At 37.6% G+C, this 25,422-nt stretch overlaps 1 protein-coding gene across 5 annotated transcripts in view; it reads left to right on the top strand.

Moving 5' to 3' along the window:
- LOC111154494 (folate hydrolase 1B) overlaps nt 1–25,422 on the top strand; it is a 60,447-nt gene that overhangs the window by 13,100 nt on the left and 21,925 nt on the right. For all 5 annotated transcript variants that reach the window (XM_022514111.1, XM_022514110.1, XM_022514114.1 and 2 more), the window contains 8 exons: nt 2,246–2,347; nt 9,992–10,117; nt 10,962–11,148; nt 13,667–13,760; nt 19,815–19,913; nt 20,209–20,294; nt 21,806–21,925; nt 24,076–24,158. In XM_022514111.1, the coding sequence (XP_022369819.1) occupies nt 2,246–2,347; nt 9,992–10,117; nt 10,962–11,148; nt 13,667–13,760; nt 19,815–19,913; nt 20,209–20,294; nt 21,806–21,925; nt 24,076–24,158 (897 nt within the window). The remainder of the gene's footprint in view (nt 1–2,245; nt 2,348–9,991; nt 10,118–10,961; nt 11,149–13,666; nt 13,761–19,814; nt 19,914–20,208; nt 20,295–21,805; nt 21,926–24,075; nt 24,159–25,422) is intronic.

The following is a 25,422-nucleotide window of genomic DNA, read 5'->3' as shown; positions in this document are numbered from 1 at the left end:
GCTTTCCTTCCCCTCTCTCTCTGCCTGCCTCTCTGCCTACTTGTGATCTCTGTCTGTCAAATAAATAAATAAAATCTTTAAAAAAAAAAATAAAGAAAGAAATAGAAATAAATATCCCCCAAATCAACTCCTGGTTGTGATAAAAGAAAGGAAGTTTTCAACTTCTTATGTTTGTGGGCTCTGCTCCTGGGCTCCCAGAGAAGCTATACTTGAACGTTTACCAAGGTCAAAATGACTCAGCAAAACCTTAAAGTATGTATGGGGCTCAGTCAATGTTTCTACAATACAGACATCTTAGAATACTTTGACTTTGGTCATACCCTATCAGTTTATGCCCATAATTCTAATTCAGTCTTGTTCTTGTCACCTTGAATAATTCTTTTCATTATTATGTACAGTACATATTTATTCATTTTTCCCACAATCAGGATACCTTCCTTATCAGTCTTTCTTGAATCATCTTAGAGCTTCTTTTAGAGGCTTTATTTGTTTTGTTCAATGATATCCTTTAGAGATTTTTTTTTAAGATTTTTATTTATTTATTTGACAGACAGAGATCACAATAGGCAGAGAGGCAGGCAGAGAGAGAGAGAGAGAGAGGAGGAAGCAGGCTCCCTGCAGAGCAGAGAGCCCGATGTGGGACTCCATCCCAGGACCCTGAGATCATGACCTGAGCTGAAGGCAGAGGCTTAAGCACTGAGCCACCCAGGTGCCCCCCCTTTAGAGATTTTTTTAAAGTTTGGCTCCAAGCTGTTAATTTTTGGTAGGAAATGTGTCTTTCATTTCCTTTTTTTAAGTCTTTTGGAGGGGGGGACGGGAGGTACATGCACGAGGGGAGGGACAAAGGGAAGAAGAGAGAGAATCTTAAGCAGCGTCCACACCCAGCTTGCAGTCCAGCATGGGATTCAATGCCACCACCCTGAGATCATGACCCAATCCGAAATCAGGAGTCAGATGCTTAATCAACTGAGCCACCCAGGCATCCCCATTTCATTTTCCAAAGGAAGGATATTTTTGTGGGACCTAGATTTGTAGTTTGGCAGTTACTGTCCCTTCACACATGGAGAGGATATTTGACAGCTTTATGGTATCCATTAATGTTGTTGAGAAGTGAGTGGCAGTCTATTATTCTGTTTGGGTTTCTTGTATAATCTCTCTTTTGTAACTTTGAACATTAAGTAGTATATTGAATATCATAATTTTACTGTGACCGGTCTGGAGGTAGATTAGTTTTTTATTAGCTTGGCCAGGATTCACTGGACCATCTGAATCTTAAGAGTTCATAATTTTGTCAGTTTGGAAAATTCTTAATCATTATATATTCAAATTTAGCTCCTCTACATCCTTTCTATTTTCTTCTATCTCTTTTTTAGAAAGATTGATTGATTGATTGATTTTTAGAGAGGGGGGGCGTAGGGAGAGAGAATCCCATGCAGACTCCATGCTGAGTGCAGAGCCCAACGTGCGGCCCAATCTCACAACCCTGAGACCACCAGCTGAGCTGAAACCAAGAATCAGATGCCTAACCAACTGCACCACCCAGACGCCCCTCTCTTCAGGTTACAAGCCCTCATATGTACTATCCTTAACCCTAAAGGGTGTTCTTTGGCAATCCAGCTTTATGCAGTGGTATCTTATTATACTCCATTATCTGGACCTTCTCAGAATTTCTGTTTTGGCTCTCATGGGTCCAACGAAGGCAAAGGCAGGCTTTAGTGCAATCTCTTGAGATTCCTGCTTTCACACCCCATTTTTCTGGATTCTGAGGTTCCTTACTTTTTTTTTTCCTTCCAATTTGATGAATCACTTAAAAAGATACTATTTTATATATAGTTCAGCATCTTTAGTTCTTTTCAGTGTGAATGTTGTTCAGTGTATCTAGATACTATTAGATATGGATTCTACCCCCAAATGTAAGTTTTTTTATTGAAGCGAATTTGGTATTTAATTTGTTGCTAAATAATTATCTTAGCAATGTTATAAGGGTTTAAGATTACAGTATAATGCTACTTTTTATTTGGGTGTTAAAATTTCCCTCCTAAGTCAAACCTGGTGCTCTGTAGATGCTCTCTGGGTCTGTAGTTTGTTCTTCTAGCACAGTGCTGGGGATTTGATATGTATTTTCAAAATACAAAATACAAAACCCTTTATTGGCAGCAACGATAAAGTACATTTTTCCTTGTTTGTTTGTAGTAATCAAACTTTACCTGACTCGGTTTCAACTAGTTTATTTTTACTTTTCCAGGTTTTCAACTCGTCATTGTTTGAACCACTTCCTCCAGGATATGAAAATGTTTCAGATGTTGTGCCACCTTTTAATGCCTTCTCTCCCCAGGGGATGCCAGAGGTAACAATGCAATACAATAATATACAAATAACAGACAGAACCCCCTCATACATGCAGGAAACAAAGAGTGATAAGGAGATTTTACATAATTCAAATTTACCCCCTTTTCATAGGACATTAGAATTTCTTAATAAGAAAAAGCACCATTTATTGCTTTGTTGACAGTTTTTAAAGGTAAAATCTACTGCAGTGAGATGCAGAAATCCAAAACGTACATTTACTGACTTTTGACAAATGCATGTACCTGTGTAATCCAGACCCCTTAACACACACAATATTACCATCACTTCAGAAAGTAACTTTATGCCCTTTCTCAGTCAGTATCACACCCCCCGACCCCCTGCCAGGCAGCCATTCTAATTGTTTTTGCCACATTGATTAGTTTTGCCTATTTTAAAATCCGTATCTATGGAATCGTACAGCATGTAATCATTTGTGTCCAGTTTCTTTCACTAAATTAGAGTCTATGAGATTCACGTGTTTTAGCTTTTAATTCATTCTTTTTTATTGCTAAGTAATTTCCATTGTATGAAAACACTGCCTTAGTTTCTACTGTTACATAGCACTGATTAGTTTTTAAAGAACTTGAATAATAGTATTGTTGCCATTTTCAAATGAAGAGCATGAATGTCCATTCTAGAAAATTCTGTGTGGTCTACTCAGTAAAGCAGTGTGTATAACTATCATCTGAAATTCTGTAGTCAACCCCCAGATTCCTGTGAGGTACATTTGTTTTTTATAAGAAAGCTAAATTGAAAGCGTTCAATATAATTTATTACTATCTTTTTAAAAGTTGTCTTTCCTATTATAATATTTGACAGTAAGTAAATTCAATTTTGAATGTATTGGGTTAAACTGCCCGGGATATAGTCAAAAGAAATTGTTAATTGACAGTTGGGTATATTGAAGTATCACTTAATGGAGGGCTTTTCTTAGTCAATTAGGATTTATTGCAAGAACATAAAGATGATTTAATACCAGGTAGTGCCATATTTTTTAATAAGTAAGAGAGAAAATATTATTTTTTATTTTCAAATTTATTGGATTTATTAACTTATAATTTAAAAACTCTTGCAAACTTAGAATGAAAGAGTATTTTCCATTGGTTGTATGAAATTTACTTCACATGAATAGTTTGCTTCTTAATGGTATAATATTAGAAAATTTTTTCTAATATTTAGCACATAAATAGAATGCTTGCAATCATAATTATTTCATAGTTGACATGAGATAGGAAATGAGAGATACAACATTTGGAAGTGAAGAGATATTTTTGGAAGTGAAAATATATATTTTAGATCTCAGGTGTACTGAGGTCACTTAGACTTATTCCAAGCTTAAGGTGCCTTACCATCATGGGCCCATGTATGAACCTTAATTTCATTTCTTTTCTTTTCTTTTCATCTCTCATTCTCACTCTCAGTCTCCTTCCTCTCCGCCTGCCCGATGTATTTGTGTCCTTTGCAGCATATATTCTTTTTTTTTGTTTTTCTTTAGAGGAAGAGAGCAGGCCGTGTGGGGTGTGGAGAGGGAGAGAGAGAATCTTAGGCAAGCTCCAGTCTCACAAAACTGAGATCATGACCTGAGCCAAAATCAAGAGTCAGACACTTAACTGACTGAGCCACCCAGGCTCATATGAAAACATATGGCCTTATTTTGTGTTTGATGTATTTTAAATTTATGTAAATAGCATGAAACTTTAGGTCTTGCTTGTTCTCTTACTCTTTTCAATCAATGGCCTTTAAAAAACTCTGTCTGTGTCGCTTTATGTCAGGGTAGTTCATTACTTTTTACTGTTGCCTATCATTCCATGTTACATGCACACCACATGTAACTTACCCATTCTCTTTGAGGACAGCACTGCTTTACTCCGAAACCCTCATCAGCACAGCGTTGCCGGGAATATCCTCATATGTGTCCCTGTCTGGGCTTGCAAGGGTTTCTCTGTTTACAGTAAACCCATTGTGGGATTGCTGTTTTGTAGGAATATTTAATTTCACAGTGTCCAGACAGTAGCAGTTAATTGCTTCCCCTGACACTAAATGAGTATTCGTGTTTCCTCATATATTTTCATCAACACTTGAAATTCTCTGACTTTATGATTTTTGATATTTCTCTGATTACAAGTGAGGTTGCTCATCTATAAACGTATTTATTTATTAGCTGTTTTGGTTTTATTCTGTGCAATGACTAAGAAAGCCTTCTCTTCTTCCTGTTGAATTTCCATCCTTTTTCTGATTAAATTTAAGGGTTTCTTAAAAATTTTCATTATTTATTCCATATTGGTTTTGTTATGCCCCAATAATGGGTCCGCGATTAAAGGAGCGAGACTGATACAGAGCGAAGGTCAAGCAAAGCTTTATTTCGTGCCAAGCATCAAGAATCAAACTGGCCAGCCAGGGCCGCACCTCTTACAGAGAGGGCGACCCCTCCCTGCTTTCCTGACTAACTTTTATAGAGCAAAGGCCATGTGGTTGGCCTGGACACACAAAGGTGGCTAATTGAATTATAATTCACCCCACAGTAGCCATAGAAACTAGCCTATCACCTTGGTAGCTTGGAGATAGTACGTGCCCCCACTGATCCGACATCTCCACCTGGCCTGACCCACCCTTGTATTTGAGCTTTGTTACCTGAGGCTGGTTTCCGGGACTTGTTTTTAAGTAAGTCCCCTGGGGAAAGGGGAGCAGGGACAGTTTAAGGGTTAAACAACAAAGTTATTGTTTAACCTCAATGGAAGCCTCTGGCTAAAATATAAAAATATAAAATAGGTCCTTACAGTTTAAATATTACAAAACCTTTTTCTAATTTTCCATCCATTTGTTCATGTTATCTAAACTGTCCTTTATTTTTGATTGATTTATTTATTTTTATTTTTCCGTTTTTTAAGACTTTATTTAATTGATGGAGAGAGACAGCGAGAGAGGGAACACAAGCAGAGGGAGTGGGAGAGGGAAAAGCAGCCTTCCTCCTGAGCAGGAAGCCTGATGCTGGGCTGGACCCCAGGACCCTGGGATCATGATCTGAGCCAAAGGCAGATGCTTAATGACTGAGCCACCCAAGCCCCTTATTTTTTTAAGGATTTTTTTTTTTTTTTTTTAAATTTGTGAGATACTGAGAGAGAGCACAAACAGGGGGCAGGCAGAGGGTGAGGGAGAGGCAGACTCTGCTGAGCAGAGAGCCCAGACCCAGGCCTGTGGGATCATAACCTGAGCCAAAGGCAGACGCTTACCTGACTGAGCCAATCAGGCACCCCAAGTTGCCCTTTATTGAAAAGATATCTTTAATTTTATTATTGCCCAATTGTTCTCCTTATGTTTTTATACTTTGGGTCTTCTTTATTCATTATTTACAGTGATATATCTGTATAATCAGAATATACAAAAAATACTAATACATCATTATTTAAAAATAGCATTAATATTATCAGATTAGAGTTAAGTGCATGTGGACAAGTAGTGTATAGTAATAGGAAATTTAACAAAAAAAAACTTAATTTAAAAGAGCCATAAAATGTTAAATACACTTTAAAAGTCTTCAATGAGTATGAAGTAGTTAAAGAGCACTGTAAAATTTATTGAACAGTGAAAATATTATGTATAAAAAATTATGTTTCTAGATGAGAAGGCAGAATGCTATAGGGAGAAAATTATTCCCATATTTGTTTGTGGGTTTAATGTATAATTGGTTGAAATCGCAAGTAATTTTTGGACTTCGACAGAATTATTTTATTCGTAAGAGTCATAGAGATTATTAACTCATTTCTTTCAAGTAGACCTAAACTCTTCTAGATTAATAGGAAGAGTCTGTGATTCTGTGTTTCTTGTTTGTGTTCAAATAGTAGATGAGTTTGCTGGCTGATGGGCTTTACTAGAGCACCTATACTTAGCCAGTGCAATGCTAATTCTTTTTAAAGTTATATATATCTGTGCTTAAAATGTTTCACTGTAGGGCACCTGGGTGGCTCAGTCAGGTGAGTGTCTGCCTTCAGCTCAGGTCATGATCCCAGGGTCCTGCATCGGGCTTCTTGCTCCAGGAGGAGCCTGCCTCTCCCTTGGCCTGCTGCTCTCCTGGCTTGTACACATTCTTGATCTTTCTCTCTCTCTGACAAATAAATAAAATATTTTTTAAAAACTAAAACTAAAATAAAATAAAAATATAATCTAATCTATCAGTTCTCAAATGTCAACACGTACCATGATAGACTGGAAGGCTTGTAAAACACTTCTAATTCCCACGCCCTTGAGTTTGGATAGGTCTTCATTGTTCATTTCCAACGAGGCCCCAGGTGACATGGATTCTGAGGGCTTAAGAACCATGTTTTGGGAGCCAAAGGCCTTGCCTCCCAGTACTGTTTCAATTAACAAGAGCAGGAAGATGGAAGCTTGCAAGAAATGGAAAATTCTAGGCTAACAGTGCAAGATTGTATTTATTCCCAGTCATAGAACAATGGTACAGTGTAAACTTTACAAGAAGGTCATTGTCTGAAAACAAAGCCTTTTTCTAACCTACGGTGACAGCTTGTATTTGTGAACTGCCCAGAGGACATATCTATCACTCTTGTTTTCATTTTCACAGTGGACTGTCGTTTTTAAACTGTCTCCTCTGATCCCTCATTTGTTTTGTGAGGATTGCAGATTTGTCAAAAGACAGCCGCCACTGACAGACATTTAAGGAAGGAGTCTCCCCAAAGTTGGTGATATTAAATAGGGATAAATTTCAAGTAGGACACTGACACTAAGACAAAATTCACTGAAATTAAATTGGTTAATTATTCTATATTCACAGACTAAGAGTGAGCTCCAAGAGAGGGCTAACAATTATAAATGAGGCATACAGTACGGCCATTAATAGTGCATTAATATTGCATTGTCTGAGGAAGAAATATAAGAACTAAAAGTAGCCCCTTTACTGAAGCAAAGATTCAAATGTCACCTTCTCAGTAGATTTTCCTCTTTTAGTTTAAAATTGCATGCACCTAAGTACTAGATTCTATTTAAACTTTGAAATAATTTTCTACAGCACTTACCACTTTTAATATACTATGTAATTTACCTGTTAGTTATTATTTTTATTATTATCTTATCTTTCTGCATTTCACTTGAATGTAAGTTCCTCCAAGGACAGGGACATGCTGTATCTTTAGTTCGTAGAACATTGCTGGAATCGTAATGATATATTTTCAACATGTTTGTCAAATAAATCCTAGAATTAGCTTGGAAACAATTTTTTGTTAGTATCTGTTGTACATTTCCTGTGCACGTTCTAGGAGAAATGTAGCTGAAGAGGGAAACGATAAAAATAAGGATATGAGATATGAGAAATTGTCCAGCCCAGCGACTTTAAACTAGGATGTGTGAAGACTTTCCAAAGGCAGACAGATCATTTTAAAGAGAATGGTGTCCACCACCGATTTCTCAGGGTACAATGACATTGGATTGAGAACTAGCTGATGGTCAGGTCCTGCTGGTACTTTGTTCCCACTTTCTTATTTATACTCACTTTTATCTTATTTTTACAAATGAAAGATATCTGTCACCCATCCTAAAACAATATGAAGCATATCTCTGAGTCATAAAAATTTCTGAGGTTCTGAACAAAGAGACAATAGTGAAAGATTCTCATAGCTGGTAACAAGAGATTTGGCAAGTCATATGGTTTGCAATTGAACAAAATTAAATGAGCCTAGTTGAGCATCTAGCTGACATCATTAGAATTAACTTGGATAATAGATCGGTGTGCGATTTGGGCATTGTAACTTGAAAGGAGTTTAAATAACTTAGTGAGAATTCTGCAATAGAACTTCTTTTACTCCCGTCTTAAGGTTTCTCAGAAATTAAGTCTAAAAACAAGAAATGTGAGTAGAACTAATGTGGAGTCCTGTCTCATTCTAGCAACAATTTTTTCATCCAGTGACCTGATGTTTTAATATCTAATAGCATTAAGAAATATATTTCAAGTAAAATTTTATGGTTGGGTATAATTTACAAAAATTTGTAATGTTGTTGGACTCAATCTGATACTGCTAATAATTAGCTTACTCCTAAAGAGAATTTTCTTAGTGCACACATCCTATTATAAGACATTTTTAAAATGTGCATACACACACACACACACACACACACACACACACACATATATTCTTAATTAAGGGAAGTTTGGTAGTGATCAAGAAGAGACTTCCAGGCATTCCTAGATTCTAGGTCACAGAAACTGAAATGAAATGTAGCATCCTAGACGTTAATTAAGAGGTATTCTCTTGGGATCAATAATTGTGTCATGGGAGGGAAGAGAAGCTGGTTTGAGCAGAGGGAGCTGTGAACCTCAAATCAGCTCAGGGACAGCATAGGCTGGCCTGAGGGCGTTTCTGGAGTCAAAAGAGTGCTTCAGAAATGTCCTGGGTTGAACTAAAATGTCCAACGCTTTATACTTCCCACTGACCAGTCTTAGACTGTGACACCCCAAGAAGGGGCATGACTTTGAGCAGGGCTGTTGTCTGTAGCTGAGGCAATTCCTGAAGAGACCTGAGAACTGAAGGCTGTTTGCAGAGAGCCTTCCTTGCAGCTGGAGCCAAAAGGTCCTCATCGAAGGGGAATCTGGGCAGCACATCTCAGTGTCCAGCACAAATATATTTTACCTTAAAGTAAAATTCTTTGGGGAAAGGGGAATAATGATGTTGAATAGAAAATCAGTATAGTGTGTATATTTCTTTGGATACACATAAAAAGTGATGTAAAATTGCTTCTCAGAATATTAGTAGTTATAGTAGACTGGCAATTGCATTTGTTGTAGCTACTTAAAGGTGTGATAAACAATTTTAGATGTCAAGTAAATATATGAGGGGCTATTGTTGTTTTTCAAAATTAATGTAGGGAGTAGGTGAGAAAAAAATGAAGAATCCTGGTCTCATCTAACAGGTCATTTTGCAAATGAGAATACTGAGATTCAGAGATGTTATTAAGACTTGCATGAGGTCACACTAATGATATGAAACCAGACTCTTAAAGCAGTTTTCTTCCTTATGGGTGGTAGTGGAGACTCATTAGGCTACTAGTTGTGAATATACTTTAAGAATGAAGCTGTCCTCAAGGGTTGTTTTTTTTTTTTTTTTTTTTTTAAGATTTTATTTATTTATTTGACAGAGAGAGATCACAAGTAGGCAGAGAGGCAGACAGACAGAGGAGGAAGCAGGCTCTCTGCTGAACAGAGAGCCTGATGCGGGGGTTGATTCCAGGATCTGAGATCATGACTTGAGCCAAAGGCAGAGGCTTTAACCCACTGAGCCACCCAGGCGCCCCTCCTCAAGGGTTTCTTGACCTAGTGTGCCCAGACCCCTCCAGACTGCATGCAGCAACATGTATATTCATGTACATTTTGGAGGGAACACTTCTATAGCATTATAGCTGCTCTAGAGAAGACATATAGACCAAGCTTACTGTTAAATTCATACATCTCTAACTCAGCCACTTGTCTTAATTCAAGTCCATTTCTCCTTTGAATCTCTTACGTGAGGCTTGTGCTTTTCTCCTTTTCTCCTGCCTGCTCTTACCTCTTCCCTCATTCAAAGATGTGAAATAGTCCTCATGTAGAGAAACCTCCTCAGATTAAATTGTACTTATACTAAATCATTCCTGATCTCAACAGGGTGATCTCGTGTATGTTAACTATGCACAGACTGAAGACTTCTTTAAACTAGAGAGGGACCTGAAAATCAATTGCTCTGGGAAGATTGTGATTGCCAGATATGGGAAAATTTTCAGAGGAAATAAGGTAAAAATCATTTTTTTTTCTTTACCCCAATATAAAAAAATATATTGTATCTTACCTGTATAGAAACGTATCCTTAAAACTTTCTGAGGATCATGATCCTTTCATATTTTTAAATACAGCCATGTTATGGGGAGGACACATTTACTAGCTTATAGACAGGGATTTTAAATTGGGTCATTGGAGTTTGAACCAGTATAGAAGTTCAAGGAGAACCAAGCAGATTTTTCCAAACCTGCCCATTTTATCTGTGGTCTACATAGAAGCATTCACTGTATTTGTTGTTGCCATCAGTATATTTGTTTTTAATATTATCTTTGAAAATACTTACTAAATTCAATTTTAATGTGAATTTTTATTATAGGTAATCAGAGAAACCAAATTCTACATAGCAGTTTTAAAAAATTACTATCATTTGGTCTGTTCAGTTTTTTCCTCTTTTGTGCGAGACATTAAATTTCAAAAATACTCCCTTCTGGTCATAAGTTATAGAAATCTGGCCTATAGAGTCAGCTTTCTTCTTGTGCTTCCAGACTAGTGAAAAAAATAGCAAGTACTTGCTATCACTATTATGGACATTTCCTAAAGCTACAGCTCTGAGGGATGATCCATCCCTAGAAACCCATTTTATTTTATTATTTTATTTTTTTTCTTAGAAACTCAATTTTAGAACCTGAAGTAGGAAAAAGCAAAAGCCAGTCCTCTGTGAGATGTCCTTTGTTGTAGGTCTAATGATAAAAATTGAAAATAAAGTTTAGCTATTCATTTAACTGTAATTTCAAAAAAAAATGATATTATCAAATCTGGAACAACCAACCTGAAATAAGAGAGACATTGTGTTTTCCAGGTTAAAAATGCCCAGCTGGCAGGAGCCAAAGGAGTCATTCTGTATTCAGATCCTGCTGATTACTTTGCTCCTGGGGTGAAGTCCTATCCAGATGGTTGGAATCTGCCTGGACATGGTGTCCAGCGTGGAAATATCTTAAATCTTAATGGTGCAGGGGACCCTCTCACACCTGGTTACCCAGCAAATGGTGAGTGATCAGACCTTAATCATCACAGGAGACTAAAAAAAAATTTTTAAGTGATTTTATTAAAGAGTTTCCAGATGAAGTATGACTTTTTAAGTTCTCTTTACATCTAAGAAGTAACTGGAAATTATTGGCTTAGGTCCCTTACCTATTATTGTTTTCTAATTTTTTTTTTTTAAGATTTTATTTATTTACTTGACAGAGAGAGAGACAGTGAGAGAGGGAACACAGCAGGGAGAGTGAAAGAGGGAGAAGCAGGCTTCCTGCCAAGAAGAGAGCCTGATGCCTGATGCGGGACTCTATCCCAGGACCCTGGGATCATGACCTGAGCTGAAGGCAGACACTTAACGACTGAGCCACCCAGGCGCCCCTCCCTTATCTCTTATTCGGAAACTTTGGGCCTGATGGGTTTTAGAACTCAGGTATTTTCAGATATTTAAAAGTACTATGGGGCATATCCCCTATACTGCCTGACACCCAGGATGCTGGGATAGAATACAGGAAGCAGGCATATAAATATTTTGCAACAATGTATAGATAATCATAAGCAGAGGTAAGTAATAAAGGATAAATAATATGAATAACCATATGTCTGCTCAAACTAGATTTCACTGTCAAATGAGTTTGCATCAGATCAGGTTTTTTTATTTGTTTATTTTCAGATCAGGGTTTGATGCTAAGTAATCCCTCCAAATTTATGGTTTTTAAGTTTTTGGATTTCCTATTTGTGGATAAGGGACAGCAGAAAAGAAGTTCTATAAACCTCCAAAGTGACACATTTAAAATATAGAGTCCTGGCGTGCCTGGGTGGCTCAGTCAGTTAAGCCTCTGGCTCTTGATTTCAGCCTGGATCATGATTTACTGATTGTGACATTGAGTCCCACATTGGGCTCCGCACTCAGCCCAGAGTCTACTTGAGGATTCTCTATCTACCTCTCTCATAGCCCCTCTCCCTGCCCATACTCTGTTTCTCAATAAATAAATAAAATCTTAAAAAAAAAATATAGAGTCCAGAAAATGCTTATTGCATCTGTTATATAAATACCATAGTGATAACTTTCTAGGAGTGTTTCCTGAATGACAGCTCTTACACGTATTAACAGACCTATTAGCTTCGTAATATTACTGCCTGTGCTTGACAGAAGGAAACGGAGACAAGAGGGCAGCTGCCCAGATCATCACACCGAAAAGTGAGCGCTTCTGGCAGCCTGGCTCCGGATACACATGCTTGTGAGGGCTGAAGTGCTTCCCTGTAAAATTGTCGGTCATGAATAAAGGGAGCCATTTTATTTTGCAGTCAAATGCTCTACCACTGAGCTATACCCCCGCCATTTTATTTTGAATGTACTCAGCTATTTGATAAGGTTTACAAATATCTGTGATCACTGAGTTTGTGTGTGTGTGTTTTGGGTTTTTTTTTAAGATTTTATTTATTTATGAGAAAGAAAGAGAGAGACAGAGAGAGCTTGAGCAGGGGCAGAGGGAAAAACAGGCTCCCCACTGAGCAGGGAACCCCAAGTGGGGCTTGATCCCAGGATCCTGGGATTATGACTGGAGACGAAAGATACTTAACCCACTGAGCCACCCAGGCACCCCTGAGTTTGTGTGGTTTAAAAATAGCTAAGGTGTATATCTTGGATAAAATAGGTCACCAAATCAGGGAAATACAAATCAAAGCCACGATGAGATGCCACCTCATGCCAGTCAGAATGGCTAAAATTAACCAGTCAGGAAATGACAGGTGTTGGTGAGGATGCAAAGAAAGGGGAACCCTCCTACACTGTTGGTGGGACTGAAAAATGGTGCAGCCACTCTGAAAAACAGTATGGCGGTTCCTCAAAAAGTTGGAAATAGAGCTACCCTACACCCAGCAATTGCACTACTGGGTATTTACCCCAAACATACAAATGTAGTGATGCAAAGGGGCACCTGCACCCCAATGTTTATAGCAGCAATGACCACAATAGCCAATCTATGGAAAGAGTCCAGATGTCCATTGACAGATGAATGAATGAAGAAGATGTGGTGTATATATAATGGAATATTATATAGCCATCAAAAATGAAATCCTGCTGTTTGCAAAGATGCGGATGGAACTAGAGGGTATTATGCTGAACGAAATAAGTCATTCAGAGAAAGATAATTATCATATGATCTCACTGATATGTGCAATTTAAGAAACAAAGCAGAGGATCATAGGGGAAGGGAGAGAAAAATGAAGATGAAACCAGAGAGGGAAGCAAACCATAAGAGACAATCTCAGGAAACAAACTGTGGGTTGCTGAAGGAGAGGGGTGTGGGGGGATGGGGTGGTTGGATGATGGACATTGGGGAGGGAATGTGTTGTGGTGAATACTGCTGTGTTGAACGCAAGACTGTTAAATCACAGACGTATACCCCTCTCTGCCTATTTGTAATCTCTCTCTCTGTCAAATAAATACATAATTAAAAAAAAAAGACTTTGAAAAAAGAAAAAAGAAAGGGACTGAATTTTTACTAAGATATGTTCCACTTTTTTCAGAATACGCTTATAGACGTGAAATCACAGAGGCTGTTGGTCTTCCGAGCATTCCTGTCCATCCAGTTGGGTACGATGATGCACAGAAGCTCCTGGAGTAAGTTTGTCAGCAGCAGACAGGTGGCTGTTGAGATATTTCTCTTTATTGGCCATCTTCAACTATCGACAGTATTCAACATCTGACTATTTCTTCAATATTCAGAAATGCTGAAATTCTCTGATATGGTAGAACCTATGATTTTGTCACCATGCTAAAGAATTGTGGTTCTAGCCTGGAATTTATGGTATGGAGTGGTATCCAGTGTGTGACAGTCATAAAAATGAGACTTCCAGCTCTCCAACTGTAGGGGCATGATTGATCAGTGGTGTTAGCTACTGCGCTTTGAAATCCATCACCCTGTTTGGGTCAAGGCCTCACTTCCCACAGGCATTCCCAGTCAGTGACTGGTTGCAGCAGGGACAACTGAAAACAGGCCCATCTCTGGGAGGCACATGGGAAACTCTCTCATGGGAGACTTTGTCTCAGGATTCTATGGCAGGCAGGCTTACCCAACTTGACGCCACCACCCCACCACCCTTTCCTTCCTTCTCTTTCTCCTTTACCCACATGAGACCTGCATTGCAGTCTGTTGGCTTTTCAGCCTTGTCCCGCCTCCCCCCGCTATTTCTCTCACAAGCTTTTCTCCTAAGAAATCTCTTACTCATCTCATCCTCGTATTGTCCACAACTTGCGTGACCTGTGATAACACCCTGGGAGAGCAATTCCATTTTATTTCCTCTCTATTCTTCTTCCCCCTTTGCTTTCCTGACGTTGGAACCCTTTCCCCAGTCCTGCCCTGCTTTTTTCCATCTGCACGTACCTTCTTGTCCAGTCTCCTTTAGGAAGAAGAGAGCATGACTTCTCTGTAAGTAGGAGTGAGAGAAGCATCTGGCCAGGTAGTACCTTTTCTTATTTGAGTTTAAGGCATTCTTAATCATTTAATTCCAGTCTCCATAAGGAGACTTTTTATGACCTCCTTTTACAGTTGAGAAGGCTGACATTTGAAGTAGTGGAGGGACTTGTTCCATTTAAGGGCAGATTAAGGAATAGCACCTTGGTCTTTTTTGCTTTTGGACTCAGCTTTGCCACATGGATTAGAATTCAGGATCCAGGCACAACTTCTGAGGGCACCATGGCTGTGTGTTTATCTAAACATATTTATAAAGTCTAAATATCTTTGATATTTAAAAGATGAAAGTGATTATAACATTACTTATAATAGTGGAAAACTATAAATAACAGATATCTTTAATAATCGATAAGTAGTCGGATACATCACTGCCTATAATAGTACATGGAGCTGTTAAAATACATCTTCTACAAGAATATCTAATAATATGGAAACATGCATATGCTACACTACTAAGTGGAAATGGCAGATTTATCTAGCTATCTAGATATCTAGAGATAAATATATAGATATGCAAAGACATAGAATAATCTCAATTATGTAAAAGTTTTTAAAAACCTCTATTATCTTTGTAATTAGAAAAATAATTCATGGAAGGAAAAAAGAAAAGATCTTATAGAATTGATTTGAGGTATACTTAATTATGTCTACCATTTGACTGCTCTCATTAATTAGTTCAGTGTCAGCTATGTCCTAAATATGGGCTAGAATTACTTGATCAGAAGAAAAAATCACAAATGCAGTTTGTCTCTGATGTACTTAAGTCAGCTTCTTTAAGCCATCTTGTAAATGCAATCACCATTAATAACATCACTACCATGGAAAAGTGCATTTTGCTTTGAGAACACCATAATTAAAAATGAACTTTGGAAGCACAGTCTACTTAGAAATAGGAGATGATCTTTATATATTAAAAGCAGGAAGACAGCTCCTATTTCTTTTATTTTTTTTAAGATTTAAAGTAATCCCTACAGCCAATGTGGGGCTCGAACTCATAACCCCAAGATCAAGAGTCGCATACTCCACCAACTGAGCCAGTGGGGCCCCCTCCTATTTCTTTTTCCATACTTTCTAAGATATAATGAAACATTCTACAAAGTTAGAATTTAGTCTTATACATTTTTTTCAAAAAATATATAATTTGTTTATGAATTTCACTGTGTAAATTTTCTCCCTCAGCACACTTAGGTGAGGAGTATGCTTGTTGTCCCTGACAGTTAATTCTCAGATGTCCACAAACAGTTAACCATTTAACATGATGTATTAATTGCAAAAGATGTTTTACAAGTTGGATACATCATAAAATGAGAATTTCTTAATAAATCTGTGAGACGATGAAGAGAAATACAAAATCATATAATGGCCCAAGAATGCTGAGCATTTCAATAAAAGATGATGAGATGTGAGTTAAAGTAAAGCAAAACCACATTTCCTTGGGTGGGAGGGATTCCCATCTATACTGAAGGGAATGTGGTTACATGGCTTTCATTTGCCTCCCTGAGTAACTAGGATTGTGATAGCAACACCTACAATAATGACAGCAATAATAATAACATCTGTCATGCTATTACTTGTCAATTTTGTTGTTCTGGTCAAAGAATCAACTTTTGGTGTCCTGGGTTTTCTCTATTTTTTTCCTCTATTCTCTAATTATTTTTGTTACAATCTTTGTTCTTTCCTTTCTTATGATTGATACTAGCTTAGTTTGCTCTTTATTGTCCAGTTTTCTAAGGTGGAAGACTAGTTTATTGTTTGATGTCTTTCTACTTCTTGAATATAGATGTTTATGGCTATACATTTCTCTCTAATCACTGCTTTAGCTGCATCCTGTAAGTTTCGATATGTTGTGTTTTCATTTCTATTCAACACCAAGTATTTTCTAATTACTCTTGTGATTTTTTTCTTTCAGCCATTGGGTATTTAGGAGTCAGCTGTTTGATTTCCATAGATTTGCATTTTTCCCAAATTCCCATCTATTATTGATTGCTAAATTATTTCTTTTGTAGTTGGATTAATAAACATTATATAATTAATAAGCGGCTTGCCTGATCTCAGTCATTTAAATTTATTTAGACTCATTTTACAGCCTAATCTATAGTCTGTCCTGGTAATATGTTCCATATGCACTTGAGAAGAATGTGTATTCAGCTGTTGTCAGATAGTGTGTTCCTAATGTGCCATGGGACATTCCTGGCTTGCCAGCTTCTTCAGCTCCAAGTCTGGGGTAGATAAACCAAAAAAGAAACTCAAGGAACTCATCACTGTGTCTTTTCTTGTACTCTGAGGTCCCAAGCTAGTATGTTTTCTTCTCTTCATCCTTCAGAGCCTAATGTTTATTTTCTGTACACTTATGGTCCAGAGAATTTAGTTGTACTTATCAGGAAGAATAGGGTAAAGCACATTTCCATTTTCCTAGAAACAAAGTTTTACTCCTTTTCAGGCTTCTCTCATGGTTACCCTAGTTATCTTATAATGCAGCCAAAACAGTCACCATGCCTTACACTTGCCCTATGCTTTTCTGCTTCTGTACCTCTTTATACCATACTTTGTACCTGGAACATTCTTCACATCATCTTCCCATGTCCAGACCTTAATTAATCCTTTAAAATTCAAATAAGTAAAACCTCTAGAAAGTTGTTCATGATCCCACAAACTAAATTAAGCTTTCCTTTGTCTATATTCTTTACAACTTTCTCTATCATTTATCTTGCTTTGTTTTATATTATAGTTGACTTTATATCTGATTAACTTCTGATTACACTCTTCGGTAGAACCACCTTGTCATGTATATTATCTGTGTTCCTTAGTGAGTAGATCACACTGTCTTGAACATTCTAGACAATAAATCTTTGCCAAACGGACAAATAAAAATTGATTTGCTACAGGATATAGGGGGTTTTTTTTAAGATTTTTTTTTTAATTTATTTATTTGACAGAGAGAGATCACAAGTAGGCAGAGAGGCAGGCAGAGAGAGAGGGGGAAGCAGGCTCCTTGCTGAGCAGAGAGCCTGAAGTGGGGCTCGATCCCAGGAACCTGGGATCATGACCTGAACCGGAAGCAGAGGCTTTAACTCACTGAGCTACCCAGGCGCCCCCAGGATATCGATTTTAAATGCAATGCTGTTCATACATATTTGTTGAGCATCGCCTATCCAATCAAATCTTTTCAGAGACATTTTCAACATTTACTTATATTTCCTGAAATTTTTGTGGTTCGAAAGTTTAATATTCAACTTTTTTATATTCTTAGAATTTATGTTTTATTTATAGAGTGAAATAAGTACCTAAAGCAGAATATATTCTTAATTATGTCAGTAACATTTATTGACTAAAACTTCTGTTCTCTATAGATGTATTATATTTCCCACGTGGATACATCAGAGTCTTACATACAACTATTAAATTCTGTTCCAGTGATCTGTTTGCTTGTCTTGTGGGGCACTACAATTGTAGCTTTATATTTTATTATTTTGTGGGAATATGGACTATTCATTTCCTTCCTTGTATTATAATACACAAATTTACTGTTACTCTTCCTGATGAATTTACATTCTTTTGTTTATCATGTTTTTATTTCGAGAAGGAAATAACATTTACACAGTTTAAAATTCAAAGGGTATACTGTAAAAGGTTTCCATCTTACCCATTACCCCACCAAAGCAATTAGTATTGTTAACTTACAATATATCATTATAGAAATATTTATGTATAATCCAGCATAGGTATATATTTCTTCACATATGTTCTGCAACATTTTTGCTATTTAATACTCTGCTGTTTTGACTGATTATGCTTTTTACCAATGTAAAATGCCTCTTCATGTTACTTGATGGTCTTTATGTGAAATTTTATTATAAATAGATAAACAAATTATGTAGTGTATTACTTGAAATTGTTTGTTAGCCAAACTCCTGGGAAAAAAAAGTAAGCATTTACTCTCTGATAGAGCATTTTAAAATAGAATATTACCTATAATTAGTTTTCTATGAGAAGATAATATAATCGGTTGTTTTAGTATTGTGTGTGCAGTGGCTTCTAGGTCAAGTTGAATTGTTCCCATTTCCTCAAAGAGGCAGGCAGGGAAGAGCAGGTGTGTGTAGGCCCAGAATGAATGAGGGAGCTGGAGACCTTGCTCCATTGTGAAGCCGAGGGTGTGTGGGGTTGTCTATGAGGACAGATAAGGTCATAAAAGATAGATTGATCTTTCTCATGCTCTTAATTTTCCCTTGAACCACATTCTTCTCTTTGTTACAGTGTAGCAAGGGCACATTTGGTTTCCATGTCGAAATCAAGAATGAATGAATCAGTGGTCTTAAAAGAGTAAAGGCAGTTATGTTGAAGTAAAACCACAAGAACCCCTTCGTTCCATAAATTTTATCACATTATCTTTCTCAGTTAACCTCTGAGAAATAACCAGGGCTAGTGGCATGTACTGGCTGGCCTGCCTGAGTCTTTCTACTTTTTTACTTTTTTAAAAAGTTTTTAAATTATTATTATTATTATTGTTATTATTATTGTTTGACAGGGAGAGAGAGAGAGCGCATGCACAAGCAGGGGGAGCAGCAGGCAGAGGGAGAAGCAAGCTCCCCTCTGAGTAGGCAGCCTGATGAGGGGCTCTAGCCCAGGACCCTGGGATATGACCTGAGCCACCAAGGCGCCTCTCTACCTTTTTAAATTAAAGCAAAACAAAACAAAAAATAGCATGAAGCTTTTAGGGCCTGTTGATTGAAGTGAAAGCTTTTCCTTTGCTCTTCTTCACTCTCTAATAGATGTGTGTGGAAGGACTTTGTGAAAGATGATATTTATCAGTGGGAAAAATAACAAACTAGAAAATCCCCAAGTGTGACGTCAGAGCTCTTTCCCCAGTGTGTGCTCTGGAAAGCACTTTTGTAAATTGGCTTTTTGTTAGAAACTGGGAATGCAGAGTCTGGATTCTTACCAGCAGTTTGACCCTCAGCTGTACCACACACCAGCTGCATGACTTCACGCGTGTTACCTGTCTCTCTAAGCCTCATGCCTCTCAACTTTGAAGGAGGAGTGACAGTAGATCCCGTATCGTAAGAGCCATAGTGAGGTGTAAATGGCATTTCCCTGACTCATAGAAGCCTAGGAGCAGGCCCTCAAGAAAGCGAGCTCACTGACATTTTAACTGGTAGCTCCAAAGTGTTCCTTCAGCTAATAACACTTTTTGCATTCAACAGGAAAATGGGTGGGGCCCCGCCTCCAGATAGCAGCTGGAAAGGAAGTCTCCAAGTGCCCTACAATGTTGGACCTGGCTTTCTTGGAAACTTTTCTACACAGTTAAGAGACTCTTTCTATTGTAACTCTCTTTCGGGGAAGGAAATCTTTTTTCAAAAAAAAAAAAAATTACAGAGGATGACTGAAAAAGTAAAATATATCTAGTACCAGCAGGAAAAAGAAATCCCACAAGTTGTGGAGGGGAGAGCACTTACATCCTTAGTATCAGACAACTGAACAATGGAATTCTGGCATGTGTACATTTAGAAATCTTTAAAATGATGTAAGAGTTAAAAAATTGTGGGTGACAGAGCGTTAACTAGTATTTTCAGAGTGTGTCCTTTATTTTTGCATTAGAAAAGTCAAGATGCACATCCATTCTAACAACAAAGTGACGAGGATATACAATGTGATTGGGACTCTCAGAGGAGCTATAGAACCAGGTAAATTAATCATTTAGCCCGCAGATATTAACTGAACAGTTCTTCTAGGCCAGGGACTCCTCGGAGCTCTGGGAACGTGAGATGAACAGAGCACAGCAATTCTTCGCCCTCAGGGAACTTACATAAGCATAGAATTCATAAATATGAGGTAATTTTGTATTATGATACATGTTGTAAAGAAAAGGGAGTGTGGGTCTCTGTTGGCTAGATGCCCAAGGTTAGTTAATATTAAACTGTGCATGCTTCAAGTAGAGGATCAAGGGAGGAAGGGCAGGGAGAGGTCATTTTGAGGTATTTTCTCAGGGTTTCTGGATTTGTTTACCATGTATTTTGCTTGGGGAAATATTTTCATGATAGCTACAAGCATCCGTATAAAAGATAACACTCTTAGAAAATTAAGGTAAACTTGGGGTGCCTAGGTGGCTCAGTCAGTTAAGCTTCCAACTCTTGATTTTTGGCTTGGGTCCTGATGTCAGGGTCATGAGATCAAGCCCTGCATCAGGCTCCACACTCAGCTTAAGATTCTCTGTCTTTCTCTCTCACTCTCTCCTGCCCAACCCCACTCATGTGTGCTCACTCTCTGAAACACAAAAAAAGAAAGAAAATTAAGGAATGAATCCTTTATATAGTTTTATTTTGCACTGAAGTTAATAAGATACATAGACACATGATTTTTACAGAATTTCAGATGAAATTACAGATTAATAAGTTTTATAAAATAGCCTTACTTCATTATGTTTCAGTTCCTTAGGAATTAAGGTTATATATTTGTTACCAACAGGCATTAGAGTTAAATCACATTTTTCTTAGAAGCAGCCATTGCTTCTTTCAGGGATAAAGAATATTGGTATGCTTTCGGTCAGTACTAAATAATATATAATGGGCAATTCATTGAATCTTCCTGGGTACCTGTTTTGTGCTGGCTTTGTGTTAGGCATGAGGGATGGAGGGATAAAATGAGGACAAGGGGCCATGGGCAAGGAGCCATACATTGAAGTGTGGTAACTGCTTTGTCGGATATGATAGGATTGCTCTGAAAGCTGGATTGTGGGATAATTTCCCTCCCATTTGGAAGCTAGGAAAGAGTCATAGAGGAGGAAAATCACTGAGCTTTGAAAATTGACCAGAAGGAGTAGGAAATGGAGAACCTACTATGTGGCCACTGAGTTCTCTTACTCTGAAAATACTGGAAGCAAAGTGATAAGTAGGTAAGAGAGAAGTAACAGAATTATAAAAAGACATGGATAGAATAATTTCTATAATTCTAGACATAACATTACTTCTGTACCTATGATTACTATCTTATGTTGAAGTATATCTTTGCTTATCACATTCATATTTTCTTCACACATCAAAATCAGAACAAAATAGTGTATTCATACAAGTCTTCAGGAACCGTGGTATCTTTCTTTGAGTCACGAAAGCTCTGTGTTTGGATGCTCTTGAGTTATTTGCAGTTTGCTCTGTTGTTGACCTGGAATGACAAGTAATTCTGCAATGATGCTTTCTAGACAGATATGTCATTCTTGGAGGTCACCGTGACTCATGGGTATTTGGTGGCATTGACCCTCAGAGCGGAGCAGCTGTTGTTCATGAAATTGTGAGGAGTTTTGGAACACTGAAGAAAGAAGGTAATATAAACAAAGTAAAAAAGATCAACCTCTCTGAATTTCAGTGTAATCCTCTGTGAAGTGTGTAAAATCACCGCATTCTTACAGGATTGTGTGAAGGGTCACCTGAGAGCACAGATGCAAAATGTACCACCTTCATAGCGTCAGGTCCTTAGAACAGCTTTCAGTAACGAGTGGCTATATTACTCATGTGGGTTAGTTAATTATATTGTTTATTTTTGCTTATTTATAGAATGTTATTTACATTATTGGTATTCATAAAATTATAATCTGAAATAAAGGAGTTCCGCTGTTAGGGGTTGCTTCTGACAGCAAAGAAGGCGGAAATGGGTTTCTTCACATAAGAGGACAAACCAAAATAGGTCATAGGCCGAAGTGTCCTGATCAGAGAACTGTGAGTAGAAGTTCCTTGGGCCCTTCTAGCCTCACATGTCAGGTCAGGTGTCCCAAGTGAGGAGATGGAAGCTTTTTCAGAAAAGTACTGGTCTTGCTGCGTAATAGAATTTCTCAGAAGTTTGATGTTTGCCTTTCCACAGCCCCAGCCTTTGTTTGCTCTCCCAAAGGAGATTTAGCCTTCTCCTTCTAGCACCATTGCTCCAATCATTTTAGAATCTTCCTCTGAAAACAAAGATAAGATTGAATTCGAACAGCTGCTTTTGAAAATAAATTACACCTTGAGAGCAGAAAATCCACTCTGTATGCTGACCCTGCAAACAAGGATTTGGGGCTGGAAATGTGATCCAGGGTTTTTTAGTAACAATAAAAACAATGGCAAAAATATGTTCAGTTTGCATGGTGCTCATTTCCTCAGAGAACCAGTGTTTTTGTGTGTTCTCTATTTTGAACTCCTAGCAACCATGGAGAAGTTTAGTTATTTCTGTTCTCGTTTCACCAATAAGCTAATTAAGGTTTATAGAATCCAGTTGTATCGCTAGTGTGTGATGTAGCTAGTGTACGGCAGAGTCAGAGAACCAGGGTTTCAAGTCAAATTTCTGGCTACCAGTCTGCAAAGCCATGTTTCTCTTTAAAACAAAATGATAAAGGGCTCTATTCTTTTTTCCCCACACAGCTATCTTGTGTTTAAAGAACATAGAATTATGAAAGCTTGAATCTACATAGCTCATAAATTAGCTAGTGCTTAACAGTGGTACAAAAAAAATGCCATGATTTTGCAATAAGACTCCCTATGGTGAATACAAAACATCGCAATGACAAAAATAGAGTGCCCAAAGAATGCAATGATGAGGAATAACAATTCATAGGAAATTTGAATAACATCATGAACACACTTGACAAAAATAGAACATTGGACTCAGCGGTAGGGATCCATCTTCTTAATAAGCACAAATGAGCTATTTACCAAAATGATGACAAGTTCTGGAGCACATATGAAGTGCTGTATTTGTAAACATGACTCCATTCAGTCTTCCCCCAAATCAAGTAGTATCTTCATCTTTACCTTGCTACTGCTGGGGTACAGATGAAGAAAGGGAAACTGAGGAAGCTTGCATAACTTCCCCCTCAGTCCTCCTGCTAGTAAGCAAAAGAACCAAGAATTGAAATCAGATCTTTCTTTAACTCCGAGGTCAGTGTTCATAACTCCCCGCCGTATCACTTCCTAGTTGAGTGATGCTGAATTATTGCAGCAGCCACAGACATCGGAACTGCTAACAGAGCTTCTGTTGATGGATTCTGGTAGAGAATGGAGTGAAATCACACAACCAGCTGACAGTGAACAATTGTTTGTACGATGCCAGAATGTGGAAGAGTTGTAAGGAATTTTCTCTCCGTTCCCTCTGCTTTCAGAACACAGACCACATCTAGCGCTTTCTTCTTTCTCTCCGGGCAGCTGCAGAGCCAGATGGCTGCCTGTGTATATCCAATCGTTATACACCGATTAAAATATTAGGACCTCACAGAATTTTTGATGTGTCTACGTTTTCCCCCTTTTCAGCGCAAATGTGCTTTTTTATTGACAATTTGGCTTTAAAATCTCATGAAAGGAAATTATATAAGTAAAAATTCTCACCAGAGTTCACCTTTCCTAAACAGCCAATGAAGTTATAGTGTTGTTTTTCTGTGGAGTTTTACAATGTCTTGGATATATTATGCATTTTCCCAGCATTTATGTGTCTACACATATATTTTAGGATGGAGACCTAGAAGAACAATTTTGTTTGCAAGCTGGGATGCAGAAGAATTTGGTCTTCTTGGTTCTACTGAGTGGGCAGAGGTTAGTTGATAATTTGCTACAATATAAATTTTCATAATAGTAAAGCAGTTAGGACTTGATTCTCAAGGATGTAAAAATAACAAGTAAATTCAGTGAGAACATAGTCACTTTTTTCCAAAATCTGAAACAAAGCATCCTTGTTTCAAAATAACAATCTCTTTGCATTAAGGAACTGTTTTGTTTGAACTTTTCAAGCCACTAATGCCAATAGTCAAAATGATGACTCTTCACTACCTGGGAGTGTGACAGTAAATAAGTAAATTCACTAGAAACCAAACATCAAAATAAAATATCACGTTTCTATTGCACTTTCCAAATTAGCTCCTAAAGCTAACCACATTTAAATCCCCCCTTGAGCCTGTACAGTAAGGTATACTTTTCACATTTATGTTCCTTATATGACTGACTCTAAATTAAATCATGGTAAAAAATAAGGCAGGAAGTCTCACTGTGGAATATTTGATAGGCCCCTTTAGAAGTAATTTTACCTTTACACAGAAGATGTTATACACAAACCCAGTGGTAACCACAGATCAGAAACCGGTAATGGATGTGCAAAAAATAAAGAGACAGGAATTCAAGTATGTGACTAGAGAAAGCCAACAAACCATGGGAGAAGAGTGCCAAGGAAGAAAGGAACAGAGAGGAACTATTAAAAAAAGTAACAAAATGGCAATAAGTACATCACTATCAATAATTACTTGGAATGTAAATGGACTAAACATTCCAATCAAAAGGCATTGAGACAGAATGGATAAAAAAGCAAGACCCATATACATGCTGCCTACAAGAGATTCATTTTAGACTTGGATACCCATGCAGACTGAAAGTGAAGGGATGGAGAAACATTTATGCAAATAGATGTGACAGGAAATCTGGGCTAGCAATACGTACATTGGACAAGGTGGATTTGAAAACAAAGACTGTAACAAAAGACAAAGAAGGACACTTTATAATCATAAAAGAAACAATCCAACAAGAAGAGGTAACAATTGTGTTTATGCACCCAACAGGGGAGCACTCAAATACGTAAAGCAGTTAACAACAAACATAAAGGAACTAATTGTAATAGTAGGGGACTTTGACACCCTGTTTACATCAACAGATAGATTATGCAAACAGAATCAATAAGGAAATAGGGGCTTTGAATGACACTTTGGACCAGATGGATCTAACAGAATATTCAGAACATTCCATTCTAAAACAGCAGAATACACATTCCTCTCAAGTCTATAAGGAACATTTTCCAGTATAATAATATATT

This window comes from Enhydra lutris, unplaced genomic scaffold (assembly GCF_002288905.1).
Source record: "Enhydra lutris kenyoni isolate GAN:26980312 unplaced genomic scaffold, ASM228890v2 scaffoldscaffold37, whole genome shotgun sequence".
NCBI classification, from domain to species: domain Eukaryota; kingdom Metazoa; phylum Chordata; class Mammalia; order Carnivora; family Mustelidae; genus Enhydra; species Enhydra lutris.
Note: the sequence above shows the minus strand (reverse complement) of the source record. Positions and strands in the feature narration are given on the sequence as shown.